The following is a 22986-nucleotide window of genomic DNA, read 5'->3' as shown; positions in this document are numbered from 1 at the left end:
CAAACTGAGCACTATAATTCTGTGCTATATGCACATTTGTACTGTACATATTCATTGATGCTTTTTCTCACTTTTTTGTCTTTCATTGGTTTGTTGGGGGTGGGTTGTTGAACTTTGTTCTGATACTTGTGGCAGTTGCTACTGGCTGTAGAAGGTGTATATACTATTGGAAAAAAAGTTAGACACTGTTTTAAAGAAGAATTGTGAAGATGAAGCAAAAGTGATTGGAATTAAAATCCAACAGAAACAAAAGGAGAAAAAGCTTTTTGAGTGATTTTGGCCATTTTCACCCCAAGAATGTCCATAACTTTCCTAAAATATAACATTTAAAAATTCTGCAAGGAAGAACTGTTAAGATAAAGCAAACCACTGGAATCAAAATCCATCAAGAACTGAACTGATGAAGCACTTTCAATGAATAGTGGATGGAAAAGATGATAGACAGCAACAGACTTTTGGTCCAGATCAAATAATCAAAATTAAAGCAAGCACATGCTTGAACCAATCTTAAAGACATTTTAAAGACTATATCTACATTAAAGATAAAGAGGATATTTACAGTGGGGCAAAAAAGTATTTAGTCAGTCCCTGATTGTGCAAGCTCTCCTACTTAGAAAGATGAGAGTGGTCTGTACAGTAGTGTTCAGAAAAATAATAGTGCTATGTGACTAAAAAGATTAATCCAGGTTTTGAGTATATTTCTTATCGTTACATGGGAAACAAGGTACCAGTAGATTCAGTAGATTCTCACAAATCCAACAAGACCAATCATTCATGATATGCACACTCTTAAGGCTATGAAATAGGGCTATTAGTAAAAATAAAGTAGAAAAGGGGGTGTTCACAATAACTACGTAACAAATTTTTATTTTTGTTTTGTTCCTGGGTACACGGTGTGTTTTCCTAACCTGTTATGCCTTAAATAAATAGAAAATAGCTGTTATTCCACAGAAACTTTGCTTCTGTGATCAGGACAATGATATTTTGAAATCTGTTTTCAAGAATATTCTCGATTCGCCTTCACTACTACTGAGTAGTCTTCTAGAATATTCTTTAACTGCTAGAACTGTCCAGAATTTTCTAGAAGTTTCCAGAATTATCTAGAAATTTCAAGAAACTTTTAGAACTTTCTAGAACGTAAAAAAAAAAAAAAAAATTTAAATCAAAGTGTGTGCTGAATGTAGTCATTTTTCCATAGAATTTAGACATAAGCAGTTGAAATATAACACTTAGAAGCCAGGAACAAAAATTGTTACATAGTGTAATAGTAGCATCTGCTGTTGACGCTACAAACTCAAACCTATTATGTTCAAACTGCTTTTTTAGCAATCCTGTGAATCACTAAACTAGTATTTAGTTGTATAACCACAGTTTTTCATGATTTCTTCACATCTGTGAGGCATTAATTTTGTTGGTTTGCAACCACGATTTTGCTCGTTTACTAGTGTGCTTGGGGTCATTGTCTTGTTGAAACACCCATTTCAAGGGCATGTCCTCTTCAGCATAAGGCAACATGACCTCTTCAAGTATTTTGACATATCCAAACTGATCCATGATATCTGGTATGCGATATATAGGCCCAACACCATAGTAGGAGAAACATGCCCATATCATGATGCTTGCACCACCATGCTTCACTGTCTCCACTGTGAATTGTGGCTTGAATTCAGAGTTTGGTGGTTGTCTCACAAACTGTCTGCGGCCCTTGGACCCAAAAACAACAATTTTACTCTCATCAGTCCACAAAATATTCTTCCATTTCTCTTTAGGCCAGTTGATGTGTTCTTTGGCAAATTGTAACCTCTTCTGCACGTCTTTTATTTAACAGAGGGACTTTGCGGGGGATTCTGGCAAATAAATTAGCTTCACACAGGCGTCTTCTAACTGTCACAGCACTTACAGGTAACTCCAGACTGTCTTTGATCATCCTGGAGCTGATCAATGAGTGAGCCTTTGCCATTCTTGTTATTCTTCTATCCATTTTGATGGTTGTTTTCCATTTTCTTCCATGCGTCTCTGTTTTTTTTGTCCATTTCAAAGCATTGGAGATCATTGTAGATGAACAGCCTGTTGTGTGGGCCGCTGAAGAGGAGGTACTGCTGGCCCACCACCACCAGAGGGCGCCCCGCCTGGAGTGCGGGCTCCAGGCACCAGAGGGCGCTGCCGCCTTACAGGAGCAGCCCAGGTGACAGCCGTCACTTATCAACTGAAACAGCTGACATCCATCAGCTGAGGGGTATATCAGCTGGACGGCATCTCCATCTCATTGCCGAGATATCGTTCTACTAGGAAGGTAACGTACTCAGCCAATTGTGTTGTCTTCTTGACAGTAATCCCTTGTTGCTTGTGTACAGATAGTGAATATTACAGCTGGAGACTGTGTTGGACTTGTTTTGGATAAGTACTCACATTCCTGCACTTATCAGTATTTTCCTGACGAGAGGTGGAGGTGGTGTTTCCACCCTACGTGTTACTGGGTGCAGCCGCACCCACATCTGACTGTTTCTGTTCCTCGCCAGCAGTACCGGATCCGACGAGCGGAGGCAGTGGCCACCTGGGAGTTCGGGACTTGGCGGCTCCAGTATTCCCGGGGTTCGGTGGCAGAGGAAATCGGGTGGTTCCGGTTCGACTCAGATGGACGTCTCCTATCGTCGAGCCTGCCCACACGACACCGTTGGAATTGGTTTATTTCACAATTATGATCTGTTGTGTTTGTTGTGCGTGTTCACAACAGTAAAACCTTGTTATTTCACTTTCTTCATTGTCCGTTCATTTGCGCCCCCTGTTGTGGGTCCGTGTTCCTCACTTTCCCCAACACAGCCTATAATTTTTTGCACCTGCGTACAAGTTTTCCCCTCTCCAATCAACTTTTTAATCAAACTATGCTGTTCTTCTGAACATGTCTGGAACGTCCCATTTTCCTCAGGCTTTCAAAGAGAAAAGCATGTTCAACAGGTGCTGGCTTCATCCTTAAATAGGGGACACCTGATTCACACCTGTATGTTCCACAAAATTGACGAACTCACTGACTGAATGCCACACTACTACAACCCCTGGCAATAATTATGGAATCACCGGCCTCGGGAGGATGTTCATTCAGTTGTTTAATTTTGTAGAAAAAAAGCAGATCACAGACATGACACAAAACTAAAGTCATTTCAAATGGCAACTTTCTGGCTTTAAGAAACACTATAAGAAATCAAGAAAAAAAAAAACTGTGGCAGTCAGTAACGGTTACTTTTTTAGACCAAGCAGAGGGAAAAAATATGGACTCATTCAGGTCTGAGGAATAAATTATGGAATCACCCTGTAAATTTTCATCCCCAAAACTAACACCTGCATCACATCAGATCTGCTCGTTAGTCTGCATCTAAAAAGGAGTGATCACACCTTGGAGAGCTGTTGCACCAAGTGAACTGACATGAATCATGGCTCCAACACGAGAGATGTCAATTGAAACAAAGGAGAGGATTATCAAACTCTTAAAGGTGATAGAGAGAGGTTCAATGGGGCATTAATCCTTGTTCTGTGATGTGATATGTAGCCCAAAAAAAATTGGTTGGGGCTGTAATGGCTCAGAACCTTCCTAAAAGGCTCTCTGAAACAGCTATGTTACTATGCTGGGTTTAGAATGCTTCGTTTGCGTTTAATGACGGCGTTTTGGAGCTTGTTTGGCAACCTCATTATGAAATGCATGTAGGTGTTGGCGCTGATCGGTTGCCGTTGTTTGATTGGCTGCCCTTGCTCTCACTGAAAAGAAAGCACTCACACTTTATCGGCTAACTTTACTAAAGGTGGTAAGGTTGACTGCTACGCCCAGTTGCCCAAAATGACAGCTATTCGCCCTCGTCTAACTCGGGCGAATAGCTGTCATTGTGGGCGACAGGATGGATGGAGGGATTCAGAAAAATGCATACCGCACGACAAAAGCATGTTATTTGCATTATTATCACTTTTTACTGACATACACAACACGTAACGAGTACATAAGAAGTTGGCTCACTTAACTTCTGCCGCTTGGCGCGCGCACTGCTGTTGAAATTCATCAGCGCGTCCTCATCAAGCTGGCTGCTTTAGCTGCTGCTCATTGTGTCGACCTGTCCATGAGAAAATGATCCGGAATATCTATATTGGGACCAAAACACACTTCTCGCCATTTCATCTTCCTGTGCGGACTCGCCATTGCTCCTCTTCTAGTGCTAGGAATGGGTGGGAACAACCTTATGAATAATTAATTTCAAAGGGGCGTGTGTGAAAGGGGGTGGGTGTGGGTGTGTGGGGGGCTATTGGTGAAAATGTGATGCAATATTTCCCTCAAACACGAATTTGCCTATTTTCTGGCGGCAATTCAAAAAAGGAGAATTACTTGAAACAGAGGTTCTGAAACTTGCTGGCACTTCGTGTGTTTTCCCCAGAGCAGGGAGACTCTGAACTAAAACCAAAAACATGAAAAAGATGATTTTGATTCTCTATCCCCTTTAAAAGAAGGTAAATTATCACGCAATGTTGCAAAAGATGTTGGTTGTTCACAGTCAGCTGTGTCTAAACTCTGGACCAAATACAAACAACATGGGAAGGTTGTTAAAGGCAAAAATACTGGTAGACCAAGGAAGACGTCAAAGTGTCAAGACAGAAAACTTAAAGCAATATGTCTCAAAAATCGAAAATGCACAACAAAACAAATGAGGAACGAATGGGAGGAAACTGGCGTCAATGTCTGTGACCGAACTGTAAGAAACCGCCTAAAGGAAATGGGACTTACATACAGAAAAGCTAAACAAAAGCCATCATTAACACCTAAACAGAAAAAAAACAAGGTTACAATGGGCTAAGGAAACGGAATCATGGACTGTGGATGAAAGTCATATTCAGCGATCAATCTCGAATCTGCATTGGGCAAGGTGATGATGCTGGAATTTTTGTTTGGTGCCGTTCCAATGAGCTTTATAAAGATGACTGCCTGAAGAGAACATGTAAATTTCCACAATCATTGATGATATGGGGCTGCATGTCAGGTAAAGGCACTGGGGAGATGGCTGTCATTACATCAGTACATAAGTTTACGTTGATATTTTGGACACTTTTCTTATCCCATCAATTGAAAGGCTGTTTGGAGATGATGAAATCATTTTTCAAGATGATAATGCATCTTGCGTTGAGCAAAAACTATGAAAACATTCCTTGCAAAAAGACACATAGGGTCAATGTCATGGCCTGCAAATAGTCCGGATCTTAATCCAATTGAAAATCTTTGGTGAAAGTTGAAGAAAATGGTCCATGACAAAGCTCCAACCTGCAAAGCTGATCTGGCAACAGCAATCACAGAAAGTTGGAGCCAGATTGATGAAGACTACTGTTTGTCACTCATTAAGTCCATGCCTCAGAGACTGCAAGCTGTGATAAAAGCCAGAGGTGGTGCAACAAAATACTAGTGATGTGTTGGAGCATTCTTTTGTTTTTCATGATTCCATAATTTTTTCCTCAGAATTGAGTGATTCCATATTTTTTTCCGTCTGCTTGATCTAAAAAAGTAACCGTTACTAACTGCCACAATTTTTTTTCCTGATTTCTTATAGTGTTTCTTAAAGCCAGAAAATTGCCATTTGAAATGACTTTAGTTTTGTGTCATGTCTGTGATCTGCTTTTTTCTACAAAATTAAACAACTGAATGAACATCCTCCAAGGCCGGTGATTCCATAATTTTTGACAGGGGTTGTATTATTGTGAACACCCCCTTTTCTACTTTTTTTTTTTTTTTTTTTTACTAATAGCACAATTTCATAGCCTTGAGAGTGTGCATATCACGAATGCTTGGTCTGGTTGGATTTGTGAGAATCTACTGGTACCTTGTTTCCCATGTAACAAGAAATACACTAAAAACCTGGATTAATCTTTTTAGTCACATAGCGCTACTATTATTCTAAACACTACTGTAATTTTCAACATAGGTACACCTCAACTATGAGAGACAAAATGATAAAAAAAAATACAGGAAATCACATTGTAGGATTTTTAAAGAATTTATTTATAAATTATGGTGGAAAATAAGTAGGTCAATAACAAAAGTTCAACTCAATACTTGCTAACATAATCTTTCTTGGCTATGACAGAGGTCAAATGTTTCCTGTAAGTCTTCACCAGGTTTGCACACAATTTAGCTGGTATTTTGGCCCATTCCTCCATGCAGATCTCCTCTAGAGCAGTGATGTTTTGGGGCTGTCGCTGGGCAACATGGAGTTTCAACTCCCTCAACAAATTTTCTATGGGGTTGAGGTCTGGAGTAGAGGATGACATTTTTCGGGAATTCCCGTGGGTCACGTGATTCTTGCGGGATTCCCGCGGGATGGAAGTCAAAATTTTATCAATCCCGTGATTGGGATGGGACGGGAATAAAAATGAACGGGAGCGGACAGGAGCGGGAATGCCAAAAATAGATGATGATTTTCATCTATTTAAAACAACCAAAACGCGTTCACACCTGGCGCGATCAGACGCTACAAATTCGCAGGGGTCGCGTGGCAACAGATGCGCCTCCTGCTACAAAAATTCGCCCCGGTGTGTCATCAAATAGGAGGAGCTTCCATTCCGCTCGCCGGCTCCGATTGTCAGTCAAGTTAACATGAATTGTGGAAAGCTCCCAATACAGAGAGTATCATTATTTGCTGCAGAAGCTGAGTCTGGATGATGGCTGCTTTCAGCAGTCCTTCCACCTCTGCAGGACCCAACTTGAGGACCAACTGTCCCATTCACACACGCACATGTAAACAATATATATAAAAAAAAAAAAAAGAAACTCCGCTGCTTGCTGCAGCTCGCTCTTCCACCAAAAAACTGTCATAATTGTGTTTAGAAACCAGTCACCATTTGCTTTACTATACATCTGTGTAGTTAATAAAATATTGTCCACAGACGATTCGCTCGCGCGTGCACGTAAAATAAAAAGAGAAAGAAACTCCGCTGCTTGCTGTGGTGCTGCTGCTCGCTCCAAAAACTCTGTCATAATTGTGAAATAAAGGACAAAAGAGACATAAGTCCTGCTCTCAGGCTGCTACCAGATACAGGACATGTTCACATCTTCAATCAAACTCCAGACATCTCCACGTCACTACATATTCAGTCCCTGATTGATCATCACGGCGCGAGACATACAGGAGTGGAATGGGAGTGGGACTGATTTTGAGTGGGAGCGGGATGGGATTGGGAGTCATCTTTACAGGAGTGGGACGGGATGGGTTTTATTTTTTTTACTCCAGTCCAGGATTGGGACAGGATGGGATTTTTTTTCTGGGAGCGGGATGGGATGGGAGTGAAAATCCACTCCCGTGTCATGCTCTAGTCTGGAGACTGGCTTGGCCACTCCAGGACCTTGAAATGCTTTTTACAGAGCCACTCCTTTGTTGCCTGAGTGGAGTGTTTGGGATCACTGTCATGCTGGAAGACCCAGCCATGTTGTATCTTCAATGATCTCACTGATGGAAGGAGGTTTTGGCTTAAAATCTCACAATACATGGCCACGTCATTCTTCTTTTAACACGGATCAGTCGACCTGTCCCCTCTGCAGAAAAACAGCCCCAAAGCATGATGTTTCCACCCCCATGCTTCACAGTAGGTATGGTGTTCTTGGAATGCAACTCAGCATTCTTCCTCCACACACGACAAGTTGAGTTTTTACCAAAATTCATCAGGTCCCTCCGTGTAGTTCTGGGATTTTTGTTCACCGTTCTCATGATCATTCTGACCCCATTCTGACATCTTGCGTGGAGCCCCAGATCAAGGGAGACTATCAATGGTCTTGTATGTCTTCCATTTTCTTACTGTTGCTCCCACAGTTGATTTATTCACACCAACCTGCTTGACTATTGTAGATTCACTCTTCCCAGCCTGGTGCACATCTACAATTTTCTTCCTGGTGTCCTTCAACAGCTCTTTGGTCTTGGCCATGGTTGAGTTTGGAGTCTGACTGTTTGAGGCTGTGGATAGGTACCAACAGATGCTATTAATACAGGTCACGGGTGGAGGACAGATGAGCTTCTTAAAGAAGAAGATACAGGTCTGTGAGAGCCAGAAATCTTGCTTGTTTGTGGATGACCAAATACTTATTTTCCACCATAATTTACAAATAAATTCTTTAAAAATCTTACAATGTGATTCCTGGGTTTTTTTCTTCTCATTTTATCTCTCATAGTTGAAGTGTACCTATGCTGAAAATTACAGACCTCTCTCATCTTTCTAAGTAGGAGAACTTGCACAATCAGGGACTGACTAAATACTTTTTTGCCCAACTGCATGTAAGCAGTGGCATTTGATTGAAGATTGAGAGATATTAATTTTAAAATATATTTTTATACTGCTCAAAATGTTTCAGCTCTGTAGGACAAATGGTGACTTTTTGGCGAATTTCTGAGGAGGAGATATTTGAGTGTTGTTTGCATAATCTATGACCACAACACTGATGATTCATACACCTTCAGAGAAGAAGAAGCAGAAGGAGGTGGCTCGGAGGCACATCAACACCTCTAAAACAGCAGGACCTGACAGGATGTCAGGCCGCACACTGCAGTCATTCTCATCCCTGTTTGTTTGTTTTTTTTTAATATTTAGGAGTACCGTATTTTCTGCACCATAAGGCGCACCGGATTATAAAGCGTGCCCTCAATTAGCGGGTACTTAACCCTTACAAAAGGCGCACCGGATTATAAGGCGCAGCCTCAATTACCGGATACTTAACCCTTACAAAAGGCGCACGCTAAAACATATAGTCTACAAAAAAAAAAAAAAAAAGGTCACGGAAGCAAAACGGTGAGTTTATTTGAACTTTTTAACAATTCTGAACTACCGGTATTTAACAATATGGTACTCGCATTGTTTTTTATTATTGTTCTGTCACAAGTCCTCATCTTCTGTGTCTGAATTGAACACCTGGGCAATTTCGCCATCAAACACGCCAGGTTCCCGCTAATCATCGCTATTGTTTTTGCCTTCAGCCGAATGGTGACTGTACAGACGCTTCTCCCGGCTGTTCTTTGTTCAATGACCCATTGCTCGAGTTGGTCTTCTAGCTGTGGCCACCTCGCTTTGTTTCCGCGAAAACTCCGTTTGGTCTTTTTAACTTGGCGCAGTTCATTTTCTTGTTTCCTCTCGCAGCTGCTCTATTCCCATGAACAACTGTATAACTGATAGCCTGCAGTTTGAATTGTGCCTTGTAAGCATGTCTCTTCGCTGGCGCCATTTCCCGGGGTCCTTAAATGTTGTTTTGCAGGATACCTGTAGTATATGGTAACTATCGGAGGAGTGGCAGAGGTAAGTGTATGTACCACGGACTCACGGACTCTTCTCTGACTGGTTTATCGCGACGACGGTCATTTTTACAGATTTTGGAATTCAGTGCGCACATAAGGCGCACCAGATTATAGGGCGCACGGCCGATTTTTGTGAAAATTTAAGGCTTTTAGGTGCGCCTTATGGTGCGGAAAATACGGTACCTTAGTATACACTAGTATACTTGGGCTCTTGCTTGCCTCTACTGGTGGTTGGCTGTCACTGCGGTATTGTATCACTTCCTGTTCCAGAGCACAGCGGTGTTTTGCTGTATCCGTTAGCTGTTTAATCTGCGCAGTTAGATTGATCTAGATAACGATTTGTTTCACAGTGTAATCTTCACGTGCCTTAACTAAAGCACTCCCTCTGCTGAATCACCTCTAAATTATTTACACATTATTCACTTTGTGTGTTTTTAGGAATCCGCTAGCTTAGCGCAGCTACTAGCTCTTAGCCGGTTTAGCATGGCGGCTTCTCCTGTCTCTCCCGCACTTTTCTGCTCTGGGTGTGAAATGTTTAGTTATTCCTCGGCCTCCTTTAGCAGTAATGGTACTTGTAATAAGTGTAGCTTATTCGTAGCGTTGGAGGCCAGGCTGGGCGAATTGGAGACTCGGCTCCGCACCTTGGAAAATTCTATAGCTAGCCAGGCCCCTGTAGTCGGTGGGGACCAAGGTAGCTTAGCCGCCGTTAGTTCCCCTCCGGCAGATCCCGAGCAGCCGGGAAAGCAGGCTGACTGGGTGACTGTGAGGAGGAAGCATAGCCCTAAACAGAAGCCCCGTGTACACCGCCAACCCGTTCACATTTCTAACCGTTTTTCCCCACTCGGCGATACACCCACCGAGGATCAAACTCTGGTTATTGGCGACTCTTTTGAGAAATGTGAAGTTAGCGACACCAGCAACCATAGTCAATTGTCTTCCGGGGGCCAGAGCAGGCGACATTGAAGGAAATTTGAAACTGCTGGCTAAGGCTAAGCGTAAATTTGGTAAGATTGTAATTCACGTCGGCAGTAAGGAGAGACGGCATCCATCCCACTTTGGATGGAGCAGCTCTCATTTCTAGAAATCTGGACAATTTTCTTAAATCCTCCAAACCGTGACTATCCAGGGTTGGGACCAGGAAGCAGAGTTGTAGTCTTACACACTTCTCTGCAGCTTCTCTCTCCCTGCCATCCCCTCATTACCCCATCCCCGTAGAGACGGTGCCTGCTCCCAGACCACCAATAACCAGCAAAAATCTATTTAAGCATAAAAATTCAAAAAGAAAAAATAATATAGCACCTTCAACTGCACCACAGACTAAAACAGTTAAATGTGGTCTATTAAACATTAGGTCTCTCTCTTCTAAGTTCCTGTTATTAAATGATATAATAATTGATCAACATATTGATTTATTCTGCCTTACAGAAACCTGGTTACAGCAGGATGAATATGTTAGTTTAAATGAGTCAACACCCCCGAGTCACACTAACTGCCAGAACGCTCGTAGCACGGGCCGAGGCGGAGGATTAGCAGCAATCTTCCATTCTAGCTTATTAATTAATCAAAAACCCAGACAGAGCTTTAATTCATTTGAAAGCTTGACTCTTAGTCTTGTCCATCCAAATTGGAAGTCCCAAAAACTAGTTTTATTTGTTATTAGCCATCGTCCACCTGGTTGTTACTGTGAGTTTCTCTGTGAATTTTCAGACCTTTTGTCTGACTTAGTGCTTGGCTCAGATAAGATAATTATAGTGGGCGATTTTAACATCCACACAGATGCTGAGAATGACAGCCTCAACACTGCATTTAATCTATTATTAGACTCAATTGGCTTTGCTCAAAATGTAAATGAGTCCACCCACCACTTTAATCATATCTTAGATCTTGTTCGGATCTTGTTCTGATATTGTTTCATTACACTAGAAGTCTTTCAGAAAGCGCTGTAACTAGGTTTAAGGATATGATTCCTTCTTTATGTTCTCTAATGCCATATACCAACACAGGGCAGAGTAGCTACCTAAACTCTGTAAGTGAGATAGAGTATCTTGTCAATAGTTTTACATCCTCATTGAAGACAACTTTGGATGCTGTAGCTCCTCTGAAAAAGAGCCTTAAATCAGAAGTGCCTGACTCCGTGGTATAACTCTCAAACTCGCAGCTTAAAGCAGGTAACCCATAAGTTGGAGAGGAAATGGCATCTCACTAATTTAGAAGATCTTCACTTAACCTGGAAAAAGAGTCTGTTGCTCTATAAAAAAGCCCTCTGTAAAGCTAGGGCATCTTACTACTCATCACTAATTGAAGAAAATAAGAACAACCCCAGGTTTCTTTTCAGCACTGTAGCCAGGCTGACAGAGTCAGAGCTCTATTGAGCCGAGTATTCCTTTAACTTTAACTAGTAATGACTTCATGACTTTCTTTGCTAATAAAATTTTAACTATTAGAGAAAAAATTACTCATAACCATCCCAAAAGACGTATCGTTATCTTTGGCTGCTTTCAGTGATGCCGGTATTTGGTTAGACTCTTTCTCTCCGATTGCTCTGTCTGAGTTATTTTCATTAGTTACTTCCTCCAAACCATCAACATGTCTATTAGACCCCATTCCTACCAGGCTGCTCAAGGAAGCCCTACCATTAATTAATGCTTCGATCTTAAATATGATCAATCTATCTTTATTAGTTGGCTATGTACCACAGGCTTTTAAGGTGGCAGTAATTAAACCATTACTTAAAAAGCCATCACTTGACCCAGCTATCTTAGATAATTATAGGCCAATCTCCAACCTTCCTTTTCTCTCAAAAATTCTTGAAAGGGTAGTTGTAAAACAGCTAACTGATCATCTGCAGAGGAATGGTCCACGAGGTCTGTCCATAAAGTATTGTACCTTTTTATTTTTTTCAAAAACTATATGGATTTCATTCATATGTTTTTACGTCAGACATGCTTGAACCCTCGTGCGCATGCGTGAGTTTTTCCACGCCTGTCGGTGACGTCATTCGCCTGTGAGCACGCCTTGTGGAAGGAGTGGTCCCGCCCCCTCGTCGGATTTTCATTGTCTGGAAATGGCGGAATGAAAAGGACTTTTTTTCCATCAGAATTTTTTCAGAAGTTGTTAGAGACTGGCACCTAGAAACCATTCGAAAAATTTATCAGGCTTCACAGAGAATACGGACTTTTACTACAGCTTTCAGGACCCCTTTAAGGACGGTCGGTGCGCCGCGCTCCGAGCTGCGACGACGCGGCACAAACCACTGGATCATTTCTAAGCTGACGGCTCTGTGGATACGAGACCCTCATGTGCTCTTTCTCTGGTTATCACAAGACCTGGACATGAGCCATTTTCCGGCAGATTTCACTTTTAACAAGAGATTTTGTCATGGAAAGCCGCGCGGAGGCTTCGCCCGTCACGACCGATTCGCTGATGAAGCGAGACAAAGGAACACCTCCGTTTCGGAGTGTTGGAGGACAAGTTGGGACATGTCCAGCTCTCCACAAGTTCTTTTATACTCACTCGACTGGTAAGCACTGAAAGCCTAGACAGACATGTCCCAACTTGTTCTTTAACACTCCGAAACGGAGGTGTTCCTTTGTCTCGCTTCCTGCGAATTGGTCGTGACGCGCAAAGCCTCCGCGCGGCTTTCCATGACAAAATCTCTTGTTAAAAGTGAAATCTGCCGGAAAATGGCTCATGTCCAGGTCTTGTGATAACCAGAGAAAGAGCACATGAGGGTCTCGTATCCACAGAGCCATCAGCTTAGAAATGATCCAGTGGTTTGTGCCGCATCGTCGCAGCTCGCAGCGCGGCGCACCGACCGTCCTTAAAGGGGTCCTTAAAGCTGTAGTTAAAGTCCTTATTCTCTGTGAAGCCCGTAAAATTTTCACTGAAAGCCAGATAAATTTTTCGAATGGTTTCTAGGTGCCAGTCTAACAGCTTCTGAAAAAAGTCTGATGGAAAAAAAGTCCTTTTCATTCCGCCATTTCCAGACAATGAAAATCTGACAAGGGGGCGGGACCACTCCTTCCCAAGGCGTGCTCACAGGCGAATGACGTCACCGACAGGCGTGGAAAAACGCACGCATGCGCACGAGGGTTCAAGCATGTCTGACGTAAAAACATATGAATGAAATCCATATAGTTTTTTAAAAAAATAAAAAGGACAGTTAATTTATGGACAGACCACGTATTTGAAGAGTTTCAGTCAGGTTTTAGAATTCATCATAGTACAGAAACAGCATTAGTGAAGGTTACAAATGTTGTTCTTATGGCCTCAGACAGTGGACTCATCTCTGTGCTTGTTCTGTTAGACCTCAGTGCTGCTTTTGATATTGTTGACCATAAAATTTTATTACAAAGATTAGAGCATGCCATAAGTATTAAAGGCACTGCGCTGCGGTGGTTTGAATCATATTTATCTAATAGATTACAATTTGTTCATGTAAATGGGGAATCTTCTTCACAGACTAAGGTTAATTATGGAGTTCCACAAGGTTCTGTGCTAGGACCAATCTTATTCACTTTATACATGTTTCCCTTAGGCAGTATTAGACGGTATTGCTTAAATTTTCATTGTTACGCAGATGATACCCAGCTTTATCTATCCATGAAGCCAGAGGACACACACCAATTAGCTAAACTGCAGGATTGTCTTACAGACATAAAGACATGGATGACCTCTAATTTCCTGCTTTTAAACTCAGATAAAACTGAAGTTATTGTACTTGGCCCCACAAATCTTAGAAACATGGTGTCTAACTAGATCCTTACTCTGGATGGCATTACCCTGACCTCTAGTAATACTGCGAGAAATCTTGGAGTCATTTTTGATCAGGATATGTCATTCAATGCGCATATTAAACAAATATGTAGGACTGCTTTTTTACATTTGCGCAATATCTCTAAAATTAGAAAGGTCTTGTCTCAGAGTGATGCTGAAAAACTAATTCATGCATTTATTTCCTCTAGGCTAGACTATTGTAATTCATTATTATCAGGTTGTCCTAAAAGTTCCCTGAAAAGCCTTTAGTTAATTCAAAATGCTGCAGCTAGAGTACTGACAGGGACTAGAAGCAGAGAGCATATCTCACCCATATTGGCCTGTCTTCATTGGCTTCCTGTTAATTCTAGAATAGAATTTAAAATTCTTCTTCTTACTTATAAGGTTTTGAATAATCAGGTCCCATCTTATCTTAGGGACCTCATAGTACCATATCACCCCAATAGAGCGCTTCGCTCTCAGACTGCAGGCTTACTTGTAGTTCCTAGGGTTTGTAAGAGTAGAATGGGAGGCAGAGCCTTCAGCTTTCAGGCTCCTCTCCTGTGGAACCAGCTCCCAATTCAGATCAGGGAGACAGACACCCTCTCTACTTTTAAGATTAGGCTTAAAACTTTCCTTTTTGCTAAAGCTTATAGTTAGGGCTGGATCAGGTGACCCTGAACCATCCCTTAGTTATGCTGCTATAGACTTAGACTCCTGGGGGGTTCCCATGATGCACTGAGTGTTTCTTTCTCTTTTTGCTCTGTATGCACCACTCTGCATTTAATCATTAGTGATTGATCTCTGCTCCCCTCCACAGCATGTCTTTTTCCTGGTTCTCTCACTCAGCCCCAACCAGTCCCAGCAGAAGACTGCCCCTCCCTGAGCCTGGTTCTGCTGGAGGTTTCTTCCTGTTAAAAGGGAGTTTTTCCTTCCCACTGTTGCCAAGTGTTTGCTCACAGGGGGTTGTTTTGACCGTTTGGGGTTTTCCGTAATTATTGTATGGCCTTGCCTTACACTACAAAGCGCCTTGGGGCAACTGTTTGTTGTGATTTGGCGCTAGATAAATAAAATTGATTTGATTTGACTAGTAGAGTTCCACCTTAGATTTGTAATGTATAATAGAAGATATACCTTACTGAATTTTCATGTGCTGACCAGGTAACGCAAGTGTTCACCAACATCTTTAACCTCTCATTGCAACAAACTGCTGTCCCCACTTGTCTTAAATCCACCACTATCATCCCTGTACCAAAGAAGGCATCCATGACCTGCGTTAATGACTACTGCCCTGTCACCCTGACCTCGGTAGTCATGAAGTGCTTTGAGAGGATCATCCTGTCCCATATCAGAGACCTCATCCTTGCAGTTCTGGATAGATACCAGTTTACCTACCAGAGGAACAGATCTGCAGAGGATGCAGCCTCTGTTGCACTCCACTCCGCCCTGACCCACCTGGAACTACCAAATACAAACGCCAGGATGCTCTTCATAGACTTCAGGTCTGCCTTCAATACAGTAATCCCTTATAAACTGGTTCACAAACTCCAGGATCTTCGACTTACCATTTCACTTTGACCATGGATTATGGAATTTCTTGCCTGTAGGCCGCAGAACGTCAGGATAGCAAGACATGCATCCACCATCATCATGCTGAACACTGGGGGTACCACAGGGCTGTGTGCTCAGCCCAGCCCTGTTCACCCTCTTTAAAAAGGACTGCACCACCATCCACTCTTCTAACACTATGATGAAGTTTGCTGATGACACCACAATAGTTGGACTTATTAGCGACAATGAGGAGGCTCTCTACAGGGAGGAGGTACAACATCTGACCCAGTGGTGTTCAGAGAATAACCTGCTTCTGAACACCACCAAAACCAAGGAGGTCATTGTGGATTTCAGGAGAACCAGGAAGATCACCCCTGACCACTTCACATAAATGGTGAGATGGTGGAGGACAACATCAAATTCCTAGGACTCCACATCACCAAGGACCTCTCTTGGTCAGTCAACACCTCCCGCCGGATGAAGGCACAGCAAAGGCTCTTCTTCCTCAGGAAGTTGAAGTGAGCTGATCTATCCCCTCAGCTCTTGGTGAACTCCTACAGGAGCACTGTGGAGAGGATCCTCTGTCAGGGCATGACTGTTTGGTATGCCAGCTGCACAGCAGAAAACAGAAACTGAGCTGGAGCTGAGCTTCCTGTTCTGGATGCTGTGTATGCTGGATGTCTGCAGAGGAGAGCCACCAGGAGCCCCGCTCCCGTCAGGGAAGCGATTCGCCAACATAAAAACCCAGACTAGCAGATTGAGGAACAGCTTGTCCCCAGAGCAGTAGCTTCCATCACCCCCCACCCACCCACACACATATACTCACCAGCTTCAGCTACAGACTGAGCCACAGACTATTCCTTCTCCTACTGGATTTTAAACAGCCATGGGGAGTGCAATTTTTACATTTCAGTTTACACTGTAAATAACATGTTGTCTCTTGCACCTTATTTTATTTTTATTTATGTTTTATATTTATCATTGCTGCTACTGACTGGTGGTCACCAACAAAGTTTTGTTCTTTATTACAATGACAATAAAGTCTTACATCTTACCTGATCTCTAAATCTAAAATAAAATAATGCTTTCTAACTCAAAGACCACTCTGTGAAATAAAAAGATACATCCTCTGCACCACATAAGGTCTATGAGAGGTTATGTTAAACCAGAGTCAAACTCCCCGTATGCGCACACAGTTTTGATTCCGACTCCTGATTCTGAGAATTATCATTCATCAATGTAGCTATAGACAATTACAGACTTGATTTTGTACAATAATTCTACCAGAATTTACTATGATTAAGATTAAATAAAGCAAATAAAAGAACCCAAAAGAAGCAGACAACATTTCCTCTTTGGTGGAGATAATGAAGTCTATGTGAGGTGAAATTACCTGGAGGGGTATGGTTTGAGCCAGATGGTGCAGGCGCAATGGGCTTGTAACTCATGGTGATGTCAACAGGCAGCTCCCCGTAAGATGCGCCACTTCCTTCAGCCACGTCAACCCGGTGCTTATACAGCTTTCCTGATGGTGATGAGCTCCTAAGAGCTTGCATGCAAAACATAAACACAAATACACAAATAGATATTTAAAGAATCATTACCAAGAAAATAATTTTAACTGAGGAAATCTAATGCTTGCTAACAAAAACTGATTTCAAAAACAGTGAATACTAAATTAGGACAATTACATGCAACAAGAATTTAAGGTGTTGAAACAATTACATTCTGAGCCCAAGATAAAAATAAAATACAACCTCAAATCAGACAAAGTGGGGCAGTATGAAAGAAAGACATTTCAGATATTGTACACCCAAGATATTTCATGTTTTATGTGGTTAACTTCATTCGTTAAGAAACATCCATTTTTGTGTTATGGGCCTCCAACACATTCAGAAGAGATGAAATGGGGATCACTTAGAATGACGATCATGGTGGACAAGCAGTTAGTGTGCTTGTTTCCAGAGGAGAAAGTTCCCATTTCAAGACTAGTCCCTGTGCCCATTCTCCACGGAATGTGGAGTTGTGCCAGGAAGGGTATCCAGTGTAAAAGGTGTGCCAAATCAACATGCAGATCCAGATCCTCGGGCGCCGGACTGTGGCTGCCCACTGCTCCTAGTGGTTGAATTGCATCTAACTGTAACTAGGATGGGTTAAATGAAGAGAACAGATTTCATTGTACGTAATAAAGGCTCTCTATTCTATATTTCAAATAAATCTGTTGTACTTACTGTAAAAAAACAAAAAACACGTTCACTGTTTACATACTCTGGCAAAATAATTTCCTTCAGGATAAATAAAGCTGATCTTATCTTAGCTGATTTGCCAAAGCCCCCCAAAAAACAAAACAAAAGAAAACAAAAAAAACACTTACTTTAATGAGATAAAAAATTAGATACTGTATAGAGTATAAGTCACACCTGTTTAAAAAAATTCCTCTTGAAGAGGAAAAAAAAAAAAAGCATAAATTGCACCACAGTATAAATCCCTTCTGGATTATCAGTTATTTAGTGCTTTGCTTCCTGGGAAAGTCTTATATAAATAGTCAGTTATTCTTATTAACAATTAGTGTGTGATATTTCGATATAAGTTGCACCATAGTATCAGTCGCAGGACCTCTCAAATTAGTGGGGAAAAAAAAAAACATGACTTACACTCTGGAAAATACAGCAATGATGCTATTTATAACAGGTGATGTCAACAGGTGACTAATCATGATTTGGTACAAAAGCAGCATCAACAAAAGGCAAAGAGATGGGCACAGGGAGCCTGGAAACACAGACACACAACTATCATTGTAAATAAGTTTACTTTTCAAAATGGTATGGCCCCCTCGCATTAGGGGTGGGAATCTTTCACCACCTCCCAATTCGATTCTCACATGATCATCGATGCATCTATCAGGGTTCTCGCCAGGATTTTTTCACAGCATAGGGGAGAACTTGGCACGGCATAGCCATGTGGTGAGCGATGCGGGTGTAAGTATTGTAGGAGGTTATGGGGCATCCCCCCGAAAAATTTTAACATTTATAATCCTCTGAAACACTATTTCCTGCCAAATTTTGTAAAGTAAAGCCCAAGATTTTTATCTTTGTTACAGCCTTACTTTAAAGCCAAAAGAATTGAGACATCAGGCCAAAACATAGAGCATAAGAACTGCTAATTTATACACAGCCTTTTCTGAAGAAAATCCTTACAAATGTGTTTTTTTATCTTCAAGATTAATTTCTGATTACTGTACATTTTGAAGTTAAAACAATGTTTCTTACATTAGAAAACTTGCAATTAAAATAGTTTTAAGTAAAAAAAAAAAAATCTTTAGAAATCTTTGATCTTCATTTGTAAATTAAAACCATATCTGTTGTTGTTTCAGATGAGATAATTTCTCGTTATAATGAACCTTAGACATTTATTTTTAGTCAAACAGCATGAAAAATAATGTATGCATTTTTAAGTCTGGTAGATTCCTTCATTCATATCTGCATTTCAACCAGGAAAAAAGGAGTATTTTCTAAAATATGAATGACTATTCTAGTGATTGTGAATGATTTCAAATTATGCACAATAGAGGTGGGGCTTCTTCTACCACTGCAAGTGTCTGATTGAAATTTGACTTCATGGACATGTTTAATGATTCATTTATTTAATGTTAAAATATAAAAGGAAACAGCTTTATCATATAATTTAATAGTTGCCGTTTAGAAAGCCTTTGTTTCCTTTAGAAGAGTAACAGCAAAGTGTGAGTTTTCAGGACAGTTAACCAGATGAAGGTATCCTCTACAGCTTCGATCTCTGGTGGAGCTTTTGGAGACACTTTCCTCCCATTTTGAAGAGCAGAGTGGTTCTCTTTTTCTTTGTGGACTTCAGGGTTTGGTGTTCAGCTCCATCACTGCATGATTTTGAAGCTCATCGATATTTAACAAGGTTCTCTGCACAGCAAATGTTGAAATGTTCCTGATTAGATTAGACAGAACTTTATAGAACTTGGAAAGACTCTCTCAAATGAGGACAAGTGAAGAAATAGATTTCTTAAAATATAAAGAAACAAAAAACAGTGCTGTGCTATTTTCTTTGATTACTAGATTGTTAAAAAAAACAGATATTATATATAGACATTATTATAAGCTATTTCAAGTTGAGACTGTTCTTGTAGTCAGAGCAGTAACCATTAAAAACTGTGTAGCTTTGTTTGGTAAAAATAAAAATAGATCGAACAATTTACAAATTTAAAATGTTCACTCAGCTCGACTGAGTGATCGATTCAACCTCCTGCAGCTAAATGTTAACGACTAGCATTAGCTGATAAACGTCAGTGGTGCAGTAATGTCATGTTTTATTATTTTTATTTTTAGATTATTTACTTACCTCAGAAGAAGCTCTGTTGCTCAAACTGGGTATGTGTATATATGTCCAAAAGCGAAGAAATTTGGATGAATCATCGCTGAAAAAAGTTCCTCACAGCAGGTTAAAGTCCATCACTTCTTATGCTTTTTTTGCTCATTAATCTTGTGGTCATGACTTGCAGATTGAGTATTTCATTTTTTAATTTTCGCTTTTTCTTTGGGAACACATGACGGTTCACCAACACATACTGCAAGAGAAAAAACAAAAAACAGTGACACAACCTTATCGTGGTGGAGGGGTTTGTGTGCTCCAATGATCCTAGGAGGTCTGTTGTGTGGACCATGAGCTCCTGGTAGGGGCCACCCTTGGCAAATTGGTCCCAGGTGAGGAAACAGACAAAGGACAATGCAATGGACTCTTTATGATGGACACAAAAAAAGGATAGAGGTACATCGCCTGGATTAGGAAAAGAAGGCGAGTGCCTGCTGGCTGAGTCTACAACCATGAGACTCGGTCTGGCTTAGCCCGAAAGGGAAGTGTAAAGGGTCTTGTGCGCTGTCACATGAACAGTGGACAGGGGCAAATACCCACATGGACTGACACAGCTATGGTACTTAAAGCCACCTTGACACTTGCACAAATTTGATCCCTGCACTGCTGTGCAATTCGTCGTGCCAATGCGACCTGCTATGTCCTGCTTGACGCCACGCTATATAAAATTTAAATAATAATTTCGTCGATGATGCATTTGCGCTCACAACTTTGCTGATGAAACCATTCTCTCATCACTCCAAGAATCACAGAGAAATTATCTAGAGCTGCAGGTTGGCTCGTGCGCATCATGCTGCGGAGAACACATTTGGTATAGTCTTATAATATATGTCGTAACAGATTGATAAAACAGTTGCATTTTCCATCCTTCTTATGAGTTAGATAATGTATCTGTTTTGAACATTCCAAAATTTTCTTTGCACACTGACACACAGAGTTTACGAGTTTACTCACTGGCATACCAGATTGCGTGCCAGTGCGGGGATCGAATTCATGCAAATGTCAAGGCACTTAACTCTTAGAATGTGGGATGTCAGTGGGGAATGAGCCTGAGCGAGAGGTTGAGCGATATCAAATAGAAATAGTTGGGTTCATCACCAAGCTGTTATGGTTGGGGGTGGTTACTGGATGAGAGAACCCCAAATATGCAGGACAGTCAGACTCAAGGATGGAAGTAAAGTCAGTTTTATTTACACAGGGAAAATCTTAAATTACTTGGAGTCATATGCAGGTAAATGTCTTCAGAGGGACTTCTTTAAGGTAGTAGCCAACGTAGGGAACTATAATTAGTAGGTGAGTGGAAACACAGGGATCTTCTGCATACAGGTGGATGCAGAACAGAGGCATCTTCTTAACTGATGGTACTTTATACCAGGGAGTGCAAAGAGGAATCATCACAGTAGGAATAAGTCAAAATCCTTCTTCGGAACACCAGTAAGGGAGAACAGAAAAATCTTCTAAGGTCAATCAATCAATCAATCAATTTTTTTATATAGCGCCAAATCACAACAAACAGTTGCCCCAAGGCGCTTTATATTGTAAGGCAAGGCCATACAATAATGATGTAAAACCCCAATGGTCAAAACGACCCCCTGTGAGCAAGCACTTGGCTACAGTGGGAAGGAAAAACTCCCTTTTAACAGGAAGAAACCTCCAGCAGAACCAGGCTCAGGGAGGGGCAATCTTCTGCTGGGACTGGTTGGGGCTGAGGGAGAGAACCAGGAAAAAGACATGCTGTGGAGGGGAGCAGAGATCGATCACTAATGATTAAATGCAGAGTGGTGCATACAGAGCAAAAAGAGAAAGAAACAATGCATCATGGGAACCCCCCAGCAGTCTACGTCTATAGCAGCATAACTAAGGGATGGTTCAGGGTCACCTGATCCAGCCCTAACTATAAGCTTTAGCAAAAAGGAAAGTTTTAAGCCTAATCTTAAAAGTAGAGAGGGTGTCTGTCTCCCTGATCTGAATTGGGAGCTGGTTCCACAGGAGAGGAGCCTGAAAGCTGAAGGCTCTGCCTCCCATTCTACTCTTACAAACCCTAGGAACTACAAGTAAGCCTGCAGTCTGAGAGCGAAGCGCTCTATTGGGGTGATATGGTACTACGAGGTCCCTAAGATAAGATGGGACCTGATTATTCAAAACCTTATAAGTAAGAAGAAGAATTTTAAATTCTATTCTAGAATTAACAGGATGCCAATGAAGAGAGGCCAATATGGGTGAGATATGCTCTCTCCTAGTCCCCGTCAGTACTCTAGCTGCAGCATTTTGAATTAACTGAAGGCTTTTTAGGGAACTTTTAGGACAACCTGATAATAATGAATTACAATAGTCCAGCCTAGAGGAAATAAATGCATGAATTAGTTTTTCAGCATCACTCTGAGACAAGACCTTTCTGATTTTAGAGATATTGCGTAAATGCAAAAAAGCAGTCCTACATATTTGTTTAATATGCGCTTTGAATGACATATCCTGATCAAAAATGACTCCAAGATTTCTCACAGTATTACTAGAGCTCAGGGTAATGCCATCCAGAGTAAGGATCTGGTTAGACACCATGTTTCTAAGATTTGTGGGGCCAAGTACAATAACTTCAGTTTTATCTGAGTTTATAAGCAGGAAATTAGAGGTCATCCATGTCTTTATGTCTGTAACACAATCCTGCAGTTTAGCTAATTGGTGTGTGTCCTCTGGCTTCATGGATAGATAAAGCTGGGTATCATCTGCGTAACAATGAAAATTTAAGCAATACCGTCTAATAATACTGCCTAAGGGAAGCATGTATAAAGTGAATAAAATTGGTCCTAGCACAGAACCTTGTGGAACTCCATAATTAACTTTAGTCTGTGAAGAAGATTCCCCATTTACATGAACAAATTGTAATCTATTAGACAAATATGATTCAAACCACCGCAACGCAGTGCCTTTAATACCTATGGCATGCTCTAATCTCTGTAATAAAATTTTATGGTCAACAGTATCAAAA

General features: G+C 41.2%; 1 protein-coding gene across 1 annotated transcript in view; it reads right to left on the bottom strand.

Annotated features, from left to right (window-relative positions):
* The window catches only part of cdk2ap2 (cyclin-dependent kinase 2 associated protein 2), a 133099-nt gene that overhangs the window by 90630 nt on the left and 19483 nt on the right, over positions 1-22986 (bottom strand). The window contains exon 2 of the mRNA XM_034188511.1: positions 16999-17154. Within this exon, the coding sequence (XP_034044402.1) occupies positions 16999-17053 (55 nt within the window). The 5' untranslated portion in view covers positions 17054-17154. The remainder of the gene's footprint in view (positions 1-16998; positions 17155-22986) is intronic.

This window comes from Thalassophryne amazonica, chromosome 15 (genome assembly GCF_902500255.1).
Source record: "Thalassophryne amazonica chromosome 15, fThaAma1.1, whole genome shotgun sequence".
Taxonomy (NCBI): Eukaryota; Metazoa; Chordata; class Actinopteri; order Batrachoidiformes; family Batrachoididae; genus Thalassophryne; species Thalassophryne amazonica.
Note: the sequence above shows the minus strand (reverse complement) of the source record. Positions and strands in the feature narration are given on the sequence as shown.